General features: G+C 36.3%; 1 protein-coding gene across 3 annotated transcripts in view; it reads right to left on the bottom strand.

Annotated features, from left to right (window-relative positions):
• The window catches only part of LOC119767243 (tyrosine kinase receptor Cad96Ca-like), a 36,202-nt gene that overhangs the window by 12,104 nt on the left and 7,129 nt on the right, over positions 1 to 16,969 (bottom strand). For all 3 annotated transcript variants that reach the window (XM_038255388.1, XM_038255390.1, XM_038255389.1), the window contains exon 2: positions 7,859 to 8,746. In XM_038255388.1, coding sequence (XP_038111316.1) covers positions 7,859 to 8,057 — 199 coding nt within the window. In that variant the 5' untranslated portion in view covers positions 8,058 to 8,746. The remainder of the gene's footprint in view (positions 1 to 7,858; positions 8,747 to 16,969) is intronic.

Genomic DNA, 16,969 nt, shown 5'->3' with positions numbered 1-16,969 from the left:
CACACACACATACACACACACATACACACAGACATTTGTTCAGTTTTCGATTCTGAGTCGATATGTATACATGAAGGTGGGTCTACAACGTTTTTATACGAAGTTCATTTTTAGAGCAGGATTATAGCCTTACCTCAGTGAGGAAGGCAAAACATGAGATTTTCTCAAGATGTGACGTAAACGACATATTGATAAGTACTGCTCTGTGATCTTCTCGATATGAACAAATAAAGCTGTAATAAGTAACTATTTTGGAAAAAAAAGTTTTTTTATAAATGAATTTGTTTCATTCGAATGTACATGCAAAAAAAAACAATCATGATTATTTGTCGTTTACGTCACATTGCACAGTGTTCGGAATGGCAAAATTAAGTGGAATAAATTGATAACTCCTTTATTTGACGTCCTAGCGAAATGGTGTCTTCGGAAGAGTTGTTGTACTTGATAAGGGCTATCTTTTGAAGTTATTGACCTTCCAGGGTGTCAACCAAAAACTAACTTTGTTGGATGACGTTGTAGGGCTTTGGTGTCTTCGGCAAAGTTGTAGAGAAGAAAACTTCATGAAAGTTTGTCGAAGGCGCCAAATTTGTAGCTCTTAATCTACTCGAGATAAACGCCATTTTTGCAAAAATGGTCCAAAAAAGCCCTTTTTTGGTGATAACTCAAAATGTTAGCATTTTAGCGGCGATCAATTTACCCTTCAATTTACCGATTATTACCACGTTTTCAATAAGATTCCGCTTAAAAATTATAAATAAATTGATTAAAAACAGTCAAACTAAAATTGAGTTATCTAAAAATAGACACCGATAGACACGGAGATATTTTCAGGAAATTTAGTTGAAAGTGAGTACTTTCAGGTGCATTGTTCGGTTTTGCGCCAAAATGCGCCATTTTGAAAACATAGCAACTTGAAAATAGGCTCAAAATCACCTAAAAATTGTTATAACTCCTCAATAAAGGCTCAAAACATTTTGCTGTCTTCGGCAAAGATGTGTAATTTTATTTCATAAACAACTCTTCAGAACATAGTAGGCCGCTAAAATGCTAACATTTTGAGTTATCACCAAAAAAGTGCTTTTTTGGACCATTTTTGCAAAAATAGCGTTTATCTCGAGTAGATTAAGAGCTACAAATTTGGCGCCTTCGACAAACTTTCACGAAATTTTCTTCTCTACAACTTTGCCGAAGACACCAAAGCCCTACAACGTCATCCAACAAAGTTAGTTTTTGGTTGACACCCTGGAAGGTCGTCACCCTGTATGTCAATAACTTCAAAAGATAGCCCTTATCAAGTACAACAACTCTTCCGAAGACACCATTTCGCTAGGACGTCAAATAAAGGTGTTATCAATTTATTACACTTAATTTTGCCATTCCGAACACTGTGCATTGTGCGAAAATCTAAAAAAAGGATCTTGTTTAGAAATTCAGTGTTAAGTTTCTATTTTCACACATATTTTGGAAATTGTTTGATTTTTTTATCACTTAGATTTTTTTTGATTTGACATTGTTTTAAGGTAAGAAATGCCTATTATTTGAGGTTCGGGAAAAGTCGAGAAAATGTTGGGAATTTTTAAATGGGATTTGAGTGGTCTTTCTGGCCTTAAATAAACAAAAGAAATTAAATTGGCAAATTTTTGCTACGTTTTGGTTGAAATCATTGCTTAACTACCGTCATGAAGAAATTTGTAGAAATCTCACCCCCAAGACCCAATGTGACCCCTGATGACGGTATCCAAAAAACATCTTAAACAAGTTTTCTTTATAACTTTGATTTTGTCACTTCCTCGAAATAACAAATAACCAGACTTGTTGCAATGTTGAGAAAAGTGTCACAATATGATATTTATACTATTGCCAAATATTTGGCTTTTGGAAAATAATTCTTTTTTATGCTTAAAATGTTTTTCGATTCCAGCAAGCTGGAAATAATGCAAATAATACAAAGCAAAATCAACAACAGTTGATAAACTTTGTTGTTCTGTCTCAGGGAGGTTTAGGCTTTAATTTAAAAAAAAAATAACTAAGAGTGTTCAAATGCCTTTATGCACTTCCTTCAGCTGTGCTTTTTTAACGGTGCACACCAACCAGAGCTTTTTGTACCAAGATGTGGTTACATACATTGTAGTCTCAAGATAGTATGACACATCGCAAGCAAACCTCGAAATAATTGCATGAAAAGTGAAAAGCCGCATCCCTGCCAGGGTAAACGTTTTCTAACAACTCTCACTGATTGACGAGTGTGAATCCATCAATCGTTTTAACCAGTTCCCATTGCCATTTTTACGACCACGTGAAAAATGAGGTAAGCCTACCATTTCATCATCCTCGGGCTACACGACTCATTTGCGGGCGGCGAGGTGATGAAAATTGCAAAAATTGATGAATATCGAAAGTGGTGATGGTGTGATGTGAAATCATTAATCATTTTCTTCAAACGGCGATGCAATGGCCGCCACCACCACCACCAGTTGGGTGATAGAAACTTTCGCTGCGAAACCTTTCTCAAAGCGGCACGACGTGTCGTGTTGTGACGTGAGAAAGGAAGAGTCGTGTGTGCTGCCACGCAATGCAGAAATGCCATTTCGCCACCACACGCGCCATGACACACGAGCTGGAAATTTCTGCCAAGGTGAACTTGTTTTCATCCCCACTGCTCTTTCCTCTCATGTGTTATGTGGCTTTCTACGCGCGTGTGTGGGTTGGCGGGACAGTTTATGGTAGATTCCACAGACCGCTAACAAAAATGTCAATGACCACTGCAGAGAACAAAACACTTTGTTTCGTCGATATGCTAAGGCAATATTACCAAAAAAATAATCGGGAAAATACTTAAAATTGCCAAGTCACTGCTCTGACGTGTACATATCTCAATGAAGTGCTAATTCAAAGTCTTAACATTACTTTTGAAACGTGCCGAACTAATATCGGTGGGTTGTTTTGGCGATGATCTGTTGTTTTTGTGCAAATGGCGTAAGATCAGACAGCAAAAAATGTTTCTAATATTAAAAAAAAACGCGATTCCAAAATTGGCCCATGCGGCCTCTTTTGTTTTTTTTTAAATATATTTAGCATACCGTAAAATAGTAATAAGAAAATATTCAAAAATTGTTGAAAGCAAGAACTCTTGAAATTTTGAAAATTTTAGGTTTGGAAGTTTGATTTGTTTTGTTACTTTAGGCCGTTGCTAATATTTTTCAAAGTTTATGTCCCCCCCCCCTTCAAAATTAGTTCGAAAAATCAAGAAGAATATTTTTTTCGTATAACTGTTAAATTTCAATGGAAATAAAAGTCTAACCAACTCAAAACAATCTAAAATGCGTTTTTCTGCATTGATAATCATATTTAGCTTGTTTGGGCTCGTTTACAAATATTTGAAACAGGTGTATAATGCACTTGTTTCATTCAAATGTTGATTCCGTGGCCTGTAATTACATTTTTTTAACTTCTTTATTCCCCCCCCCCTCCTTCCCCTCTTGACTTTGGCCAGAGCCGAGAGACATATACTTAAAAAATATGTGCAACGGCCTTACCAAATTAAAAAAAAAACTTTTGCTTTGATTTTACCTACGTTTCGTTTAATTATACAAAAATAAATATGCAGTAATTTTTGTATTGTCCAAGACTATACTTCTAGGCATTTTTTAATAATTTAAATTATAATGGTATCAGTCTATAGTACACAAATGTGAGAATCAAGCAAAAAAAACTCAGACAATGAAAAAACTAAATGATAGGAGCCAAATACTATCAAAAATAACCATAAAGTAAACAAGACAAATGAAAATTAAAATACCAAAAATGAAAGAAGAAAAACATAAGACAAGATAAATAAAGTATTTCGTAGAACAAAAGTTGCTCAAATTGACTAACTAAACACAGGGAAAATAAATTCAAAACAAATTCCAGCGTTTTAACAGTTTTTAACAGAGGTGGGCAAAACCGCTCTTTTTTTAGAGCCGCTCATTTTCGTTCGCTCATTAAAATGAGCCACTCTTTTGAACGGTACTTTCGCTCTTTTTCAAAATTTGGTAGAAAAGGTTTTTTTTAAAGAATGGTGTGATATTTTATGTTTTTCAGTAGACTTTTATACTCTTAAACAAATTTTAAACGAAATGATTCGTTTGAGAACAATAAGCATAAACGTTCGAGTTATTGGATGGGGAGAGCACCCAAATTTTAATCTTTTAATTTTACAAAATTGTGTTTATTACTGCCAAAATCAAACAGTTCCTGATATTTTATTTTGAGAAAATATTCTTTGAATTCTAATCTACATTCTGATTTAATCAATAAAGTCTATAAATGCCAAAACTTCATCGGGCAAGAGGAGTTAATTCAATTCAATTCAATTAGTGTTTATTAGTAAATAATCAATTTACAATTTCGTGTTTCTTATAGCCTAATAGAGTTTTGGAGTTTCTTTCAATTATGGTTTACACTATAATTCATTTAGATGTAATTGGATATTCTAACAATGGATTTGGCAAGAGAAGGAAAAATAAAAAAAAACCTTCGAGATTTGCTAAGGAAAAGGATAGAAATAGAAAAAGCTTAAAACTAAATCACAGTTTGTTTTGTCTGTTGACGTCGAAAAACTTCGCTGCACAAGGCAGCTTATCCGTTGTAGATGTACTTCATCATCAGCTCACTAAGAGCTTGGAATTGATCTGCCTTGTTCCGGCAGGCACGAAAACGCGTGAGCATCTCTCCAGCAAGGGCGAAAAACTCGGGAAGCGTGAAGAGATCATCACCGGTAACATCAGCTTGTCCCGGGGAAGTGCCGGCCCCAGAAGCGGCTACTTTAGCGTACGAACCTCCCCCAAGAGGAGTTAAGAAAATGCTAATGGTAGTTTTTCAGCATTTTTGCCTTCCCAATCCTGCTCTAAAAATGAACTTTTTATTAACAGCTCAAAGACCCACCTTCATGGATTCATATCGACTCAGTATCGAAAACTTAACAAATGTCTGTGTATGTGTGTCTGTGTGTGTGTGTCTGTGTGTGTATGTATGTATGTGACCAAAATTCTCACTGAGTTTTCTCAACACTGACAGAACCGATTTTGACCAAACCAGTTGCATTCGACTTGGTTTAGAGTCCCATATATAGCTATTGAATTGTTTGATGTTTTGATAAATAGTTCAAAAGTTACACCCAAAATTCAGAGTCGAGATAATCGTTCTCTCAAAATTTAATGAGGGCTCAGTGCCAAAATCGATAGAATAATGGTACCAACTCACACCATCATAACAAATGAGTTCACTCGTTAGTTGAATCAATAAATCTCCAACAAATGTCATACATCGACTTCTGACTTCTCCATGGTCACCAAGCTGTGGTGGCCGAGGCAGCTAAGTCATTGGATTGGTTTATCAAAGGTCTCTGGTTCGATTCCCGTTGTCGACACTTTTGATTTTTTGTTTGACGGATGAACTTTTTTTTCAAATGAACCTCGAGAGAATAGTTCTATTGCCCATCTCGAGCTGTGTTCTCTGCGTCCGTGAATGGTACCACTATTCTCTCGACTCGAAACAATCATTCTCTCGGACTAGCGCTGCTAGTTTTGGGTGTATGTATAAAAATGTGTTTTCACAAATATCCGGATCTCATTTATATGCATGTAAACGGCATCCCTGACTCGAGTTATGACCACTCAAGTGATATTTATATTCTTTTTTGAAGTCGGATCTCACTTAAATGTATGTAAACGATGTCCGGATCCATCATCCAAACGATCGTTGGTTAGGTATTTGAAAGACCTTTCTAACGTGTCCAAAACATTGAAGATCTGGCAACTCTGTATCGAGTTATTACCACTTAAGTGATATTTATGTACTTATTTTCCTGGATATAAAAAATAGCTGATCATATTAGCCGTTGTTGGTAAAAAGTAAGGAAGGCCATCAACCACATAGGTGGATTAATTTAGTTTTTTTTAAATTAAGCATTTTGAAATGTTCAAATTTGTACCCGGGTTTTACGATGTGCAATGTAAAGTTTTTTTTTTAATTTTATTTAGAAAATCATTAACTTTTGAAGTAAATTTGGTACATGCTTAAGTACACCCTGTACACAATTTGCACAAATTTGACATTAATTTGAAAGCATTTCAAAATTTTAGATAACATTTTCAAATCTCTAAAAAAAACAGATTACATGCTACAATTTGTTGGAAATTCAATTTATAATTTTAAAAAGTTTAAAAATTATTCGCTCTAAGAACGGTTCATTCAAAAGACCGATGTTTCAAAAAGAACTGCGGCTCTTTGTACCTTGAACAAACTTATAGTGAAGCCGTTGATCATTTTCGAAGAAAATTAATCATCACTATAAAATATTCTGTATTAAATTCAATTTAACGAATTTCAGCACCAAAAGGAATCAACATGTGCCGGTTGTTTCCTTCTTGAAGCCACTGAAGGAATTTTGGATCTAAATCAATTGTGCTTCAAAATTTATATAATTTTGTGGCACAGTCATTAACGTCCTAGTTGGCAATCATTGATTAATGACGATTTCCATAACTTTACAAAGAATTGGATAATCGTTACCAAAAGGAATCAGCATGTGTAGGGCACTATTCTAAACAACTTGTTGAAGGAATTTTGTCAAAATATTGAAAGCGACGCAAAATTTATATCTTTGAAGGAAAAATCATGACAATGATGGAAGTCTTCACGTTAAACTAATTAAAATGTTCATACATGTTTTAATGCTGATAATGTTTAATTTTTTGTAAATAATTTGTTAAAAGTGATGCAATTTAAATTTTTTTTAGAGATTGTCCTGCCCTCTTTAAATTGCTCTCAATAATCAAAAGAAAACAAGGAATTGATTTTATATAAAATTTAGATAAAATTGGATAGAGGACCCACAAATCATTCATTCTAGTGTAAAATTTAAGAAAAAAAAATAAAAATAAAAATTTTTGATGATTTTTTTGATTTTTTTTTCAAGGTTTTTAGAACCACAGTACTACTTTCTCCCTAGACGAAAATTGGATTTCGTGATTGACTTTTTTTAATCAATCAAAATACATTTAAATTAAAAAAAAAACTTATTTTTTGTTCTAATTTTATCCTCAAAAAATGAGTCAATGTGTTTTAGTGGGCGTCTTTGTAGAACGTATCTTAGCCATAACTCAAACAATTGAGACATTTTTTCCAGAGATTTGTGAGGATTGTAATGCCACTTTTAGTCTAAAAAAATACATAAAAGAGGTACTATTAAACCTTCCTCTTTTTAATCTTCCAAATTTACACCACTTTTTACTGTGTAGATGATTTACGTATTTTGCATAACTCGATTTGAACAAATCTGTATTTTTTGATCAAAAACATTGTTTCAACTTTTTTTTTGTGCGTGAAATTCTGCGGAGGCAATCGCTACAAAAAAAAAAAAATAATAAAATGGAACAATGAACAAAAATTACAGATATGATCAAATCGGGTTCTGCAAAACTCTAAAATCATCTAGACATCCTTACGAATCTCTGAAAAAAAAATCGCCTCGATTCATTGAGTTTTTGCCGAGATCAAGCGAGTGGATGTTACAGTGCCGACTTTTTTTAATGCTTTTGCCTCCGTGTAAGATGGGAATTATCACAAAATAGAGCACACGCGACTATTTGGTATTTATGGTACATGCTGTATACAAAACATTAATACAGTTTAAATTATTTGAACAACTGTTCAGCCGATAAAAAAAATGAAAAAAAAAAAAAAACTAAAATGTTCCTAACGTCGATCTCATCACACTGGAATTCCAGTTCTTTCCATTCCCCATCTAGTGATCGATCAGAGTGCCAATTAAACATTAGATTGTTTGCATTCAAAACAAACATTGGTTACACACCTGCAGCCGGTGCCAACGCAATCGCGATCCACAGCAGCACCGCAAACCAGTGATGATGATCAGCCAAGAAGCTGCTGCTGCTGCTGCTTCTCCTCCGACTTCGACTCCGTTGGCTCGATGACGTCATGCTGCTTCTCCGCAAAATTTGCCTATTCACCACCACTTGTGGTGAGTCTCGCAGCAAACTGCTGATCAACATGGTCGTGGTGGTGGTGGGTGGTGTTGATCTTTACAGCACACACACGCACTATTCTGCGACACTGAGATCATATGGTGTGCTGCTGAGCCTTTTTTTTTTGTTTGACCGAACACACCTCAAACACCTTAGTCGAATGGTTTAATTCACTTTTGAGTGTGTTTGACAAAAACAGGTTTGGAATATTAATTTTTCACTTTTTCGAGACTTCCTTTTTCGCAGCGAAGGTGTTAACGCACACAATTGGAGCCTTTTGTGCGGTAACGAAATGGCACCACTGCCGTTGACTCAACGGATCTTCACGCAACTTGACGCAACTCTTCGGGCTGATCTCATTCGGCACATCACCACAAAATTTCTTCGCTGTTTGTTTTTTTCACGTCTCGTTATTACACTTTTTTCAGGTCAAATCCCCCAAAAACACAACTTTACAATACACTCAAATTGGCACAGCTCTTACGTGATTACGTAAAAGTTGAATTTGGGAACATTCGGATGGTTACTTCTTCGGTTGCGATCCCACGTGGAATTTGGAGGCGTCATTTTTTCGTTTAATTATCTTTTTTTCGAGCAGCACTAATTTCACGAGTAATCATCAAATCGAAATCCATGAAAGGTGAAATCTTCTTGTGCACGGTTTCCGGGGTTTTGGGGCGTTTTTCAGCTGTTCGAGCATCCGCTGCGGACGGAGTCTGAGGAAGAAATAATTCTTGGCGTTAGTGGGATGTATTTATTACTTCCTTTCCAAGGTTTTTTTTTGGTTCGGTTGATTTCAGTTGTTGAATTGAGAAGCAGTTGATTGGTTGATGTTGAGTGCCACAGGCTGCGAAAATTCGGGGGTACCTACAAGACGTTGGACATGAGTTATAAATGGGTAATTCTCCGCCAACTCACACAGCAGTTGCCCCGACCCCTCTTCGATTTGCGTGAAACTTTGTCCTAAGGGGTAACTTTTGTCCCTGATCACGAATCCGAGGTCCGTTTTTTGATATCTCGTGACGGAGGGGCGGTACGACCCCTTCCATTTTTGAACATGTGAAAAAAGAGGTGTTTTTCAATAATTTGCAGCCTGAAACGGTGATGAGATAGAAATTTGGTGTCAAAGGGACTTTTGTGTAAAATTAGACGCCCGATTTGATGGCGTACTCAGAATTCCAAATAAACGTATTTTCATCGAAAAAACACTAAAAAGTTTTAAAAATTCTCCCATTTTCCGTTACTCGACTGTAAAATTTTTGGAACATGTCATTTTATGGGAAATTTAATGTACTTTTCGAATCTACATTGTCCCAGAAGGGTCATTTTTTCATTTAGAACAAAATTTTTCATTTTAAAATTTCGTGTTTTTTCTAACTTTGCAGGGTTATTTTTTAGAGTGTAACAATGTTCTACAAAGTTGTAGAGCAGACAATTACAAAAAAATTGATATATAGACATAAGGGGTTTGCTTATAAACATCACGAGTTATCGCGATTTTACGAAAAAAAGTTTTGAAAAAGTTGGTCGTCATCGATCATGGCCATTCATGGTCACCCGCGACAGACACGGACGACGAAACAAAGAGAAACGCAAAAAGAAACTTTTTCAAAACTTTTTTTTCGTAAAATCGCGATAACTCGTGATGTTTATAAGCAAACCCCTTATGTCTATATATCAATTTTTTTGTAATTGTCTGCTCTACAACTTTGTAGAACATTGTTACACTCTAAAAAATAACCCTGCAAAGTTAGAAAAAACACGAAATTTTAAAATGAAAAATTTTGTTCTAAATGAAAAAATGACAATGGGACAATGTAGATTCGAAAAGTACATTAAATTTCCCATAAATTACATGTTACAGTCGAGTAACGGAAAATGGGAGAATTTTTAAAACTTTTTTAGTGTTTTTTCGATGAAAAATACGTTTATTCGGAATTCTGAGTACGCCATCAAATCGGGCGTCTAATTTTACTTAAAAGTCCCTTTGACACCAAATTTCTATCTCATCACCGTTTCAGGCTGCAAATTATTGAAAAACGTCTCTTTTTTCGCATGCTCAACAATGGAAGGGGTCGTACCGCCCCTCCGTCACGAGATATCAAAAAACGGACCTCGGATTCATGATCAGGGACAAAAGTTACCCCTTAGGACAAAGTTTCACGCAAATCGAAGAGGGGTCGGGGCAACTTTTCCCGATTTCGTGTGAGTTGGTAGAGAATTACCCAAATGTTTTTTCAAGAGCCTTTTGTCTTCAATTTTGCCAAATTATTTTCCACGTTTTGTTGCTCTCAGTCAATAGCTTCCCGAAGTATTTTATAAAATATGCATCATTATACTAAAAATTGTTTTTATTTTTATAAAAAGTTCGTGCTCCAACCCTTCTAGACTTAAAAATATTTGTAAGTTTGAAGAATTTGGCAAATCTCAAAAAGAAGCTTCTCGAGGTTTCGTATTCTAAGTTTCCAGAGAGTACAAAATTAAATTAAGTTAAGCAACAACCTTCTCGCAATCGAATTATTGCAATTCCCAGAAAAAGGCTTTTCTTCCAAAAGGTGAGCGAACCGGCAGTCGCCAATTTCCCGCTGATAAGATCAAAAGATCAATTCCGATTGCCGCCAAAGCCAGCCTTCATCAGGTAGCGTTTCTACCCGGTGATCTCCAATTATCCCGGGGTGTGGATCTATCCCATCAATTGCCACTCCCAATTGCTGCCGAGATTCGGGGATCGATCCAAGATCGCAGACTATCCCGGCTCGTTTGGCACACAAAAGGCACCTCAATTTCACGCCAAAATTACGCTCAAGCGCCCAAATTACCCTTGCCACGGGAACCTCTTGGTCCGCCCAAACGATGTTAGACACGGACCCCGCTGAATTCCCAGTCACTGTTATAGCAGAGCATCCTCTCATCCCTCATCAGAAAACCAATAATCTTTTCCGGGTTCGCATCTCTCTCCCTCTCTAGGGGGGCTTTTGTGGAGGTCCCCGGATCAATACCCCACAGACTGGCCGCGCTAAGCCGTAAGATCCGCGAACACACAAACCAGATTAATCACCACAATCTCGGCCCATTCAGCTTCAGCCAGATGGAGAGGTTGGATTAAGCTGAGAAACAAATTATAGACTTCAGCTGGCGGTAGAGAGAGACTGTGCTGCCTGGTGGTATTCAGCATCGCAATTTTATACCAAAACCGGTACCCAAGAAGTTCACCTTCAAATTCACGTGTTTTCTGGTAACCATCCCCCTTTGTTTGCTATGTGCTGGCTTAAATGTCGCATTATTTCAAATTTGAAAGTCATCGCGGGCGCGGGAATCGTAAGCAGTTCAACAAAGCACTATTTTATTTATTTCTGTGTTGGTAAATTTAAAAAGATTTTGAAAAAGGTATTGGAGATTATCCAATTTAATCTTTTTAACAGTTATTTAGATTTTTTTTAAATTTAATCTTTTTAACAGTTATTTACAAAATTTTATCGTTTTAATATAAACCAGCAACCTGATTGCACGAAGTCTAACGATTTTTTAAATGGGAAATATTTAAAGAACCAAGCTATATTTCGATAGATAACTTATTAAATTTTAAGTTCTCTTCAAAACCATGCGTAGAACATACTCACCAAAAATCCTAAATTAGCTTAACAATCTATATTTTTGCAATTCCGTCGTGAAACTATTTACTTTTCCTGTCATTCTTGAACGACGAAATAGCCTACTTTTCTGTACCAAAAATAACAGAATCGAATAGCAACACTTTTCAAAATAAATGCTGAAAAGTTCTACTTTTCAGCACTCAAATGGGTGCTGAAAAGTTGAACTTTTCAGCACTTGTTTCGAAAAGTAACACTTTTCAACATTTTTTTGATTTAAACGATTTATTGACAAAATACATGAAAATTTGACATAAAATTTCACTCAGTGTGTGTTTTTTGGAATTGCAAAAAATGATGTATGGAACTCGTTGCAAAACTTGGTTTTTTCAGCACTCTTCGTATTTATCCAACTCGGTGAACCTCGTTGGATAAATGTACGACTCGTGCTGAAAAATCCTCTTTTTGCAACTTGTTGCATAAACTACTATTCTGGTCTTTTTGCAGGAAATTAGAAAAAAATAAAGATGAAGTATTAGGGTAATTCTCCGCCAACTCACACAGCAGTTGCCCCGACTCCTCTTCGATTTGCGTGAAACTTCGTCCTCAGGGGTAACTTTTGTCCCTGATCACGAATCCGAGGTCCGTTTCGGATATCTCGTGACGGAGGGGCGGTGCGACCCCTTTTATTTTTGAACATGTGAAAAAAGAGGTGTTTTTTATAAAATTGGTGATGATTGATTTGATGGCGTGCTCAGAATTCTGAAAAAAACGTATTTTTCATCGAAAGAAACACAAAAAAAGTTTTAAAAATTCTCCCATTTTCCGTTACTCGACTGTATTTTTTTTTGGAACAAGTCATTTTAAGGGAAATTTTATGTTCTTTTCAAATCTACGTTGACCCAGAAGGGGCATTTTTAATTTAGAATTTTCATTTTAGAATTTCGTGTTTTTTTCAAACTTTGCAGGGTTATTTTTAGAGTGTAATAATGTTCTACCATGTTGTAGAGCAGACAATTACAAACATTTTGATATGTAAACATAAGGGGTTTGCTTATAAACATCACGAGTTATCGCGATTTTACGAAATAAAGTTTTGAAAAAGTTGGTCGTCGTTATTCATGTCCGTTCATGGTCACCTACGACGAAACGACGACGGAACAAAGAGAAACGCAAGACAACACTACAACAACTTTTTCAAAACATTTTTTTTTTCGTAAAATCGCGATAACTCGTGATGTTTTTAAGCAAACCCCTAATGTTTATATATCAAAATTTTTGTAATTGTCTGCTCTACAACTTAGTACAACATTGTTACACTCTTAAAAAATAATCTTGCAAAGTTAGAAAAAACACGAAATTTTAAAATGAAAAATGCAGTTCAAAATGAAAAAATTACCCTTCTGGGTCAATGTTGATTTAAAAAGTACATTAAATTTCCCTTAAAATTACATGTTCTAAAATTTTTTACAGTCAAGTAACGGAAAATGGGAGAATTTTTAAAACTTTTTTAAGTGTTTTTTTTTATGCAGGCTGCAAACTATTGAAAAACACCTCTTTTTCGCATGTTCAAAAATGGAAGGGTCGTACCGCCCCTCCGTCACGAGATAACAAAAAACGGACCTCGGATTCGTGATCAGGGACAATAGTTGCTCCTTAGGACAAAGTTTCACGCAAATCGAAGAGGTGTCGGGGCAACTTTAAACGATTTCGTGTGAGTTGGTAGAGAATTACCCAATTACCAAGTTTATATATAAATAATATTATGTATATATAATTCGACAACAAAATCTATTTTAAACTGTGAATAGGGCTAAAATATTAGAAAACACACATACAGCAATTCCCCACGAAAACGATTCGAAAAAAAGAGTTCTCTGATCGGGCTCAAAAATTTTCAGGGGGTTCTTTGGCAAAAAAAATTAGACTTTAGTATTTTTTTGTTTGGCCATTAGGGTGACCTACGCCGTGTTAGGCTGGTCCGAAAAATTGCCATTTTCGTCATTTTTCGCAAAAACCACTTTTTTCAAAAAACTCACATCTCGGCGCCATTCAATCCGATTTTAGCTGTCTTAGACGCAAAAGAAAGGTGATTTGTTTGGCTATTTGGGACAAATAGCAAGAAGTTTCAAAAATCTAGCCTAACATTTGAAAAGGTCGTATGAAAAGTTAAAATGCTGCTTTGAAGGTCTCGTGACCAAAGAGCCTATGTCTGAAAATATTTTTACCTGATTCCTCGTAAAATTTTTCATAACATATCAAAAAATGGTGAAGTTATGTCTTCAATTTTCTTAGATACGATTTAAAAAAAAATATATGCATATTTCAATTACTAAAATTTTGGTTTTTTCGAATCATGCTGTTTTCGTGGGGAATTGCTGAATAACAATGATAATAATTTTGAAAACAAAAGTAAAGAAATCAGAGTTTTCATTGTAAGGATTGGTTCTATCTCCATCGAATTTATGGTTTTAAACTATTTAAACAACCTTTTTTCTAACATTTGTGACCAACTTGTTTGCCCACATGCCACTGACTAATTTTTACTTGATTTTAGTCAAAATCGCTGTAATTCAAGGTCAAACTGCTTACATAACATAAGGTCCTCGATGGAAATACATGATGTTCTCCAAACTGATTTTATTTCCAGCGTTTCCGTTATAGACGCTTGGGACTGTTTCAAATTGTCACCAACCGTGAAATGTGTAACCCGATCTTGGGAACGAGCAAACAAAAGAAATACCATTCGAATGACGAATGCTGCGACCATTCCTGGAGAGATTGCTTTATTTCGCTTCAATGATGAGTCTATTCACGGTCCCGCGCTTGGTTACCAACAGAATAAGCCCATCAAATTCAAAATAACGTCCAATTCGCTGCACCTCCCCACATCTTCAAACCCCCCTTTCTTCCCATCCGATGGGTATTTCCGATATGCTCTAGTTTTTCCCCACCAAGCCACAAAAGGCTTTTCACTGCCCTACAAAATCACTGTTGTTCGACCATCGTGACTCGGCGAGTCTCCCCTGACTGCTGCACCGCCGTTTTCCCAGCCAGCTTAGTATCTTGATCACGCGAGCACGAGCTAGTTAAATTAATTAGCGAACAGTTGCTAAAAAACGCACACAACTTTCTGCGACTGCTCAGCTAATTGATCGCGGAATGAAGGTAGAGCTGTGATTCGGTTGGATGGGTTTGGTCAACGGTAAGATTTATGGTAGCTTTCTTGGAAAATGCTCAAAAAGTTTCGTCGAAACTGATAAAGCTATGAATTAAGAATAGGGTTCGTCGCTGCACTCCGTTAAAGTCTTCTATCCAAAAACTGTTCAAACATCCCGAAGACTCTACGTCAAACCCTTTTGTGTCTAGATCAACCTTCTGTTCCAAGACCCATCACCAAGTTGTCAGCCTTGTTGAAACGACGACTATGCAACTCTGCAGCTGTTTTGAAGTCGAAGAGAAAGTCTTTCCTGATATTTTTTTTGCTCCATCGTCTGACGGCGCGGTCTACCGTGCCATGCAACAACCACCGCCGTGGTAGATTCAATTGAAAGTGAATGGTGGTGGCGATTCAATCTTACCACAACCAGTCAGTCAGTCGTCCAGACCGACGAACCAGCTTGAGTCAAGTTTTTTGAGAGACGACACACGGGAGGTTTCCGACCAAAGGGTTCGTCGCCAGGTAGAGCTGTTTCGGCTTGAGAAATGATTCTTTTCGGGTGAGCAGCACGATTGTCGGTGGAACCGCAGGGATCCCGGGGAGCTTTTGACAAATCTGTTTGAAAATTTGTTGGGGCCAACAAAACGGGATCTGGTGGGATTAATAAATAGAGGAATATATATCACTTTCCAATTCAATTTAAAGACATTTGACCAATTCTTTATCAAAACCAGAAATTGATTTTATTTGAAATTTTTGATTTGGTTCAAACTTTGTGGGGGCCTTCCCTACTATTAAAGAAGCTGTTTTGTGTCATTGGTTCAACCATACAAGTCTCCATATAATTTCGGCAGCTATCCATACAAAAAACGGATATTCGAAAATTTAAAATTTTGAATAATTTTTTGAATTTTCTAATGAATTTGTAATATAATATATAATACCGTGGTGTAGGGGTAAGCGTGGTTGCCTCTCACCCAGCCTGACTGGGTTCGATCCCAGAAGGTCCCGGTGGCAAATTTTGAGACGAGATTTGCCTTATCACGCCTTCCGTCGGGCAGGGAAGTAAATGTTGGCCCCGGTCTAACCTAGAGGTTAGGTCGATAGCTCAGTCCAGGTGTAGGAGTCGTCTCCCTGAGTCCTGTCTCGGTGGAGTCGCTGGTAGATAGTTGGACTAACAATCCAAAGGTCGTCAGTTCGAATCCCGTGATGGATGGAAGCTTAGGTGTAAAAAGAGGTTTGCAATTGCCTCAACAATCATGCCTTCGGACACTTAGTTTCGAGTAGGAATCTCGTAATCGAGAACGCCAAGGCAAGGCTGTAGAGCGAATAATTTGATTTTTTTTGAATAAATATATAATATGTTCGTGCAAGACGGTATTTGTGTCCGTCCCCCACTACTTTTGTACTGATCAGAACAATAAAGTATTTCTGTCTCTTCGCGCGCTGAGTCCGAGGCGGTTGGCTTAGCAGTCACCTCAAACAATTGTTTTAATCAATTAAGAGATTCTACGCGCCTGGACTACAACAACAACAACACAACGTAGGAAATTCGAAGTCAGCCTCTGGCTGAACATAATATAATAAATATAAATTTATAAATAGGTACACGGAAAAAAAGAAATTTGCCGACTTTTGATTAACTTTTTTACACAAAAACTCAAATTCCCAAAATACTATTGTTTTTTTTTTTTACTTTAGAGACTTTCTAATATGTTTTAGGGGACCAAATCCTGCAACTTTTGAGCCAGACACCTCAGACGAAATATTTTAACAATGCTTAATATCAGACATACGATTGTTCTTGAAAATACTTCGCTGGCTAGAACAACAAATATCTATTGGTAAGATTTTTTTTTATTGATTTTTTTTCAAATAGAATAATTTTTCGAAATTTATAAAAAAAATCAAAAATGTCAAGTTATGGCTAAATTATTATTTTTTGCCCCAGGTGTCGAGCAAGTTAAGGTTTCAAAAAGACCTAATGAAAATATTTTTATGAAAAAAAAACATGTTAAGGTGAAACGGGACGCCAATTTCTGGAAAACTTTTGGTCAACTGAAATCAATTTCTGAACTCGACATAATTAACGCAGCTTTCAAAAAACTCGAGTCGAGGTGTCAACATGGCGCGACCTTCCCGTTTCACCTTAAGTAAATGGTTCATTGTATATTTTTAAATATATCTTA

Source organism: Culex quinquefasciatus, chromosome 2, assembly GCF_015732765.1.
Source record: "Culex quinquefasciatus strain JHB chromosome 2, VPISU_Cqui_1.0_pri_paternal, whole genome shotgun sequence".
Classification (NCBI taxonomy): Eukaryota; Metazoa; Arthropoda; class Insecta; order Diptera; family Culicidae; genus Culex; species Culex quinquefasciatus.
The sequence above is the reverse complement of the archived record's forward strand: the minus strand, read 5'-3'. Positions and strand labels throughout refer to the sequence as shown.